General features: G+C 33.1%; 1 protein-coding gene across 1 annotated transcript in view; it reads right to left on the reverse strand.

Annotated features, from left to right (window-relative positions):
• The window catches only part of LOC135849373 (tolloid-like protein 2), a 104895-nt gene extending 103759 nt beyond the window's left edge, over positions 1-1136 (reverse strand). Inside the window, exons 1-3 of the mRNA XM_065369764.1 lie at positions 1011-1136; positions 601-708; positions 409-478 (exon numbers count right to left, since the gene is read on the reverse strand). Coding sequence (XP_065225836.1) covers positions 409-478; positions 601-636 — 106 coding nt within the window. The 5' untranslated portion in view covers positions 637-708; positions 1011-1136. The remainder of the gene's footprint in view (positions 1-408; positions 479-600; positions 709-1010) is intronic.
• Positions 1137-7088: the final 5952 nt, after the last annotated feature.

Below are 7088 nucleotides of genomic sequence, written 5' to 3' on the forward strand. Positions count from 1 at the left end.
AAGGATATTATTCGGAATCTTTACGTAGAATGAATTCAGTGATTCGAAAAATTGAAACCATTCGTCAGACCAGTTACAGAACGTAGTTGTCTAGTAGATACCTATCAGATCGTTCAGCAAGGTTTTCAATTTGTCAAATGATTGAGATCTTTGCATTAGAGATAACTCAAGCTGCAGCATTTGTTCGTTTCACAGTCACACAGGCTAATATTATAATACTGCATCCAAGGAATCATTTCCAATACACTTTGCTGAGATTAGAAATCCATTCGCCAAAGAATAACGAATCATTGAACCGAGTTCGATGTACATAGATCCACATTCCACAGATACCAACTCAGCAAAATCGATCGAACCATACTGAATTGAAATAAAGCACATCGATTGCCATAATCAAACACATCTTACCATTTTTAAATGCGATGAAAGTTCTGTGTCTTATTTTCGGAAACAATGAGATAATAAAGTTACGTTTGATCTGCAACAAAACAATCGTTAAGTAATATAAATTTCAATCCAGATAGGAACGAGCAGATAGATATCCTCTTCGTGGAAATCATTCCTTCGTACACTAGGTAATCAATTAGGCATGAAACTTACTTTGAATGACGATACTGTCCTGATTCTTCCTACCATCTTAGCATTCTTCCCAATGTTAATATTGTCGTACGAGCATTTCCTACACTACCAACGTAGCTCCTTCTCAACCTGAAATATTAAATAAGCGATCAGAAATCTCAGCATTCGTTTACATATATATAGGCAAACACAATATCAATATTCGATATAATCAAGCTGTATTTCCATTCGAAATTAGAAACACTAAGCAAACGCGATTCGATCTCGATCGCTGAAAAGATCCCATATTTAATGAGATTTCTGCGAGCAAAATCTCATCGTAGGTATTCGTTCACATCTTGAGCTCGAAACTGGCAGCTTAGGTGTATTTTGCTTTACAAGCTTTCGTTATACAAAGTACGACGCGAATTAAAAAAACTATCAATACGAACCTCATGTTATGTATCGGAACACATGTTTGATTTTTTTAGTATTTTTTTTTTATAATATGGATATATTTTTTATATATTTTCAAGTTACTGAACTACAACTAGAAAGGAGAGGCTAATAGAGCAAAGGGCAAGGGCAAGAAACTCCCTTTGAAAATCGATTATGCAAACCGCTTAGTACGCATGTCGTGTAAACATACCCCAGTAGTGCCTGCGTTTGTTTACGTTGGAAGCCAAAAAGGGTAGCGTTTTCTTATCAGCTGAGATGCTGATGCTGGAGTTTTTGCAATATTTTTGTAATTTTAATTTTTTAAACTGGGTTTGCGATTATTTTCGTATGTTTTTAGGGATACTATTTGTACTTTGAATAATTTTGAGTAATCTTTGAGATGAATGGAACCTGATGGTCAATTGTAGAGTCCTCCATTGATGTTCTTTTAATATGCTATGAGAATGAGAGCTGGTTAAAATCAAATCAAATTCTGAAATCAAATCTGAAGAAAAATCGAACTGGTTTCGAATCATTAAAAGTTTCACTTCGCTAGTTTATTCTTTCATCTTCATAGTTCATCCTAATCAATAAACCAATTATTCAGGATGAATCGGAATGGAGATCTTCTAACTTGGACTTCGGAGGCTTCAAGCTTCAATGAAAGAGAACCGAAGCCCGAAAGGCGACCCTCCCAAGCATCTCGATCATTTCACTTAAAAATCAGAAGTTGTAGGAAGTGTTCGAAAATACAAAATAGAAAAAATCCATTTTTTCTAGATGAAGAAGGATGCAGAGAGCTGAAAATTTTGAAAATGAGGGGAAAAAACAAAAAAAAAATAAACTAACTCATCTAGGGTAGGTACTAAAGGTAGGTACCCTCTGCAGTATGACTGGATGTGCCTGCCAAATTCCAGACCCCTTCAAGTCACAGGATGTTCCATCGATGACATGACACAAAATTCAAAATTGAAAGAAAATTCAAGCCCCAGAGGTCCCTCCAATTCCCTATGCCATGCCAAATTTCAGCTTCCTAGATGCTTGGAGGCTAGGACTATAGGTCAAATTTGTAAAGATGGGTTCCAGTTTTGACCCAAATCTGCAAAATCTGCACAAAAAAACGTCCTTTTTGCAACTAAGGAGAAGGAGGGGGTAGATAGGTTGAAAGTAGACAAACATTTCATCTTTCTTGGTCAATCGAGGTGGGGGGCCGAAGTAGGACAAAATTGCAATCCATGAACAGTGATGGCAAAACTTTTGCTTTTAGTTTAGTTTCAATTTTAGTTCCTCTTTTCAGTCTTTTCTAATGTTTCCCATCAAATTTGTAATATTTTGGAAATTTATTGGAAAAAAATAAACCACCAAAAAAAATAGTTTTGCTTTTTTTTCAGTTTCAGTTTTCAGTTTTTAGTTTCAGGTTTCAGTTTTCATTTTAGTTTCATTCAATTTCAGTTTTCCTTTTCCTCCATCATTGCTGAAGAAAAAAATGCACAATAGTTCACTTTTCGGCAGCAGGAAGGGGACGGACGAGGGAAACATTAAAAAGTCCAGAATTCCCAAAAGGAATTCAAAGGCCCCTCCTAATTTCAGCTTACTGGATCAATTTTGAAATATGGGCTCCAATTATGACTCAAGATCAAAAACTTTGAAATAATAAATGCAAAAACCTTTCAGTAGCTGAGAAAGGGGAGGGCGTAGAGGGGTTGATGGTTGACAGTCGACACCCCAAGGCCCAAACGCATACAGTATGACCCAAAAGTTGCAACGGCCAAAATTGTTATTCCAAACTTATCTGATAAATTTTCCAATTTTTCGAGGCATTCGCGAATTTTCTCAATAATATTTGGCTGTGCTCGGTTTTTTGATTTTTGTTTATGTACTCGCTAAAATTTCATTTTTTTTTTCATTCCTTTTCAATTCGTTGGTTCGTCAATGTACTTTTTCTTATAATTTTTTTATGTACTTACGCAAATTCGCGAAATTTATATAATGTCTATTTGTTTCATGTACTTTTCATGTTTTCTTTATAAATGAATTTATCTAATGACGATTTCTACTTTTCGTATCGTCATGTTGGTTACATAAATGGGGGCCCGTCCGGGATAGAAACGAAACGGTTCGTTATTTCGTTTTACATAGTTATTTTGTTTTTAACTGTTTTTAAAAAAAAAATGTTCGATCAAAAAAGTCATTTGGTTGAAATTCTAAACCAAGATCCAAACATCTGTATGTATATCGTCTGTACGTAATTACATATCTACGACTACGTTTTCTCCGCGGAATTTGAGTATGCTGAGTGTGTCAACCTTGATGTTACGTCACTACTTCCGATTTCTGTCAAATGAGTCCGCCTAATTCGTCAAATTCATTCAATTTTCTGGAATTATCGATGTCGCTTTTCTCAGCCTGAACCACCAGCACTTGTGTCAATTGATTGGTAATAATATTTCGCTGTTTTTGTTTATTTCGTTCAGCTCATCACCACTCTCGTCATCACATCATAGTTCTCGTTGGGTATTCAAGTATACGTGGTATTTATATTTTGAAAAAAATACGTTTTTGTAATTTTTATTTATTCACGATGTTTTATTTGATAAATCGTCAATTTATTTTCGCATACTTATAACCCACGATATTACGTAATCAATTACCCACCTATCTTATGCTATATTTTTTTTTTTTGAAAATTGATTGATCAAAGAAAGACATGGAGGAATTCTCAAATAATCCAAAGTTGTTCAATTGTCTCCTTACATTAACAAAAACTCTGGTTAGACTCCATAATCACCTAGATTTATTAGAAGGTAAAAAGACCTCTTTTTCATCTAATTTATTATCTCAAAATAATGAAAAAAGTTATGGTGAGCCTTTCTCTCAATGTTTACCTCAAATACCAGTATCAAATTTTATCGAAACATTTAGAGGTAATTATTATTTGTCTTCAAATAATACAACCGATAATTACGTTTCTACGAACTCAACTCAAATTTATGAACAGAGTTACGGAAATTATCTCGATTTTAGCGATACAAAACAGTGTCCTTCTGAAAATAGGGATTTTAATAATTTTATTGAGCCTAAATTTGTATCTGTTTCTCAAGTTTACGAACAAACTTATGGAAATTATCTCGATTTAAACCATATAGGTCTGAGAGTTCACAAAAAACCCGATCATGTAATTATCGATATGTCTTTTATGGATGATTTTTGTGAGGCAAAAGTATCGAGCGAATCTTTGGAAGTTTTGAACAAAACTACAAATAATTTCCAACTTGAAATTTTGAACTCAGACAAAAATCACGCATGTGATTTCACTCATAATTCTTTGAAAACTGAATTTAAAATCATTGATGATTTTCCCAAAGCAGAAAACTCAAATAATTTTTGTCTTGATTTTTCACCAAAGTTTGAAACTCGTGAGATCAAAATATATGAAAAGGCTCATTCAGTTGAGAATTTTTCGGAGATTGAAAATATTAACATAGTTGAGGTATCTGAACCCTCAATTTTATCTCAAGCTTGTTGTGATTCGGAAAACTATGTTTTCAGTCCAAGTTTTTCTGAGTTTGATTTGTTGAAACTAGAAAATGAAATATTTTTTGAGCCAATCATGTTTGAGTCGTCTTCAAATAGTGTTACTAGACCACAAACTTCAAACTTGATAAATTTAGGATCGCAAATTCCAAAAGTTCATGATAAACTAGTTTTAGATGTAACTATAAGTGAGAACTCTCACAAATCCAACGTGTCTGAAGATCTTGAAGTTGAAATCAAACTTATAAATCCTTTTTTCAAACTTGTCAATAATTTTGATACAAAATTTATAATCATCAGTATAACAAAACGTTATTTAAAAATGATGTTTGATAAAACCGATCTCTCTTATTTTACTGCATTTTCTCATGCAGGGGGCAAGTCTGTATCTTTTGTAAAACCTTTGCAGGATGATAATTTTTGTGGATATAATAAAATGTTCGATGATCAATCGATTTTGAAATTTATTTTGATTTCCCTGAAACGCAAAAGGAAAAAATGTTTTTCAGATCTTTATGATTCGCTTTCCTCTGTAAATTTATTCGCTCAAACTGCTCTAAGTTAATGATTTTTCTGATCAATTAATTTTTATTCTCAAAATGAAAATGATTAATTTTTTCTGATTTAGTGGCATTTCTATGCACATCTTTCTGATCCAATTTTCCAACTTTCCAGTTTTTCTTCCTAGTTTTTTCCAATTAATCTTTTCGTTTTCCTTCGTTTTCCTTTCCTACTCTCTGGAATGGGGTGAGGGACTTTTGTCCAAGCCTTACATTCCAGAGAAGGTGGCAGACCATGGTGCAGGCTCGTTGTTTTCCATCTACGCGAGTCTCACGTTGGTGTCACTCTCTTCTCCTATTTTTTTATTTTTCCATGATGTCTCCCGGTTTTTGTCTCTTTTTCCTCATACTTAATATTGTCCTATATATTTTTGTTTTTTTTTTTTTAAATTTATTGTTTTGTTTAATTTAGAACGCGATAAAATTAATTTAGGTAATTTTTGATTGTTTATTATTATTTCACAATTTTGTTATTTTCATCTATGGTCAATTCAATTTTCTCTAAGCTTGCTTTGAGAAATTTGAATTAGCCAGGGGGCATATGCAACGGCCAAAATTGTTATTCCAAACTTATCTGATAAATTTTCCAATTTTTCGAGGCATTCGCGAATTTTCTCAATAATATTTGGCTGTGCTCGGTTTTTTGATTTTTGTTTATGTACTCGCTAAAATTTCATTTTTTTTTTCATTCCTTTTCAATTCGTTGGTTCGTCAATGTACTTTTTCTTATAATTTTTTTATGTACTTACGCAAATTCGCGAAATTTATATAATGTCTATTTGTTTCATGTACTTTTCATGTTTTCTTTATAAATGAATTTATCTAATGACGATTTCTACTTTTCGTATCGTCATGTTGGTTACAAAGTAGTAACTCGGTGGCTTCTATTTCCAAGTGGAAAGACCTAGCAAGATGAATGAAGCTGAGTTGAGTAGGGCAAAATAAGGGCTTTCAAAAGTGACCTTGAAAATTTCAGGCCCATGCACAGGGTGTCCATAAATTGAAAAACCAGTTTGGTCAAAAAATTCAAACAGGTTTTTATTGGCGCACTGTATTCTACACACTTTTTGAAACAGGTTCATTAATTTGCAACCAGTTGACAAAAAATACCCAAAAATTGTAGGTAAAGAAAAAAGCTTGAAACAAACATTGTAGAGCGTGAAAAATTACACAATTCTGTCTGATCACAATTTTTGAAACCGGTTCATTGGTTCGCATTTAGCAACCAGTTTTCGACAATCACCTGAAAATTGGAGATAGAGAAAAAAGATTGAAACAAAAGTTGTAGAGTTTGAAAAATTAAACAATTTTTACTGATCGGATTCTGAAACCGGTTCGTTAATTTGCAACCAGTTGACAAAAAAAACAAAAATTGTAGATAGAGAAAAAAGCTTGAAACAACTGTTGTGGAGCGTGAAAAATTACACAATTTTGTCTGATCACATTTTGAAACCGGTTCATTGGTTCGCATTTAGCAACCAGTTTTTGACAATCACATAAAAATTGGAGATGGAGAAAAAAGATTGAAACAAAAGTTGTAGAGCGTGAAAAATTGAACAATTTTTGCTGATCGGATTTTGAAACCGGTTCATTAATTCGCAGCCAGTTATTGAAAATTACCCAAAAATTGCAGATAATGAAATACTCAAGAGTGTGAAAAATAAAAATAACACAGTTCTGTGCAATCACATTTTGAAACCGGTTCATTGGTTCGCATTGAAGAGTGTAAAAAATTAAACTTTTTTCCCTAATCAGATTTTAAAACCGGATAATTAATTCGCAGCAACCCATCAAAAGTTACCTGGTTGCAAATTAATTAGCTAATTTCAAAATCCGATCAGCAAAAATACTTCAATTTTTCATGCTCTACAACTTTTGTTTCAAGCTTTTTTCTCTATCTTCAATTTTCAGGTGATTGTCAAAAACTGGTTGCCAAATGCGAACCAATGAACCAGTTTCAAAATGTGACTAGACAGAATTGTGTAATTTTTCATGCTC

The sequence above is a fragment of the Planococcus citri genome, chromosome 5 (genome assembly GCF_950023065.1).
Source record: "Planococcus citri chromosome 5, ihPlaCitr1.1, whole genome shotgun sequence".
Taxonomy (NCBI): domain Eukaryota; kingdom Metazoa; phylum Arthropoda; class Insecta; order Hemiptera; family Pseudococcidae; genus Planococcus; species Planococcus citri.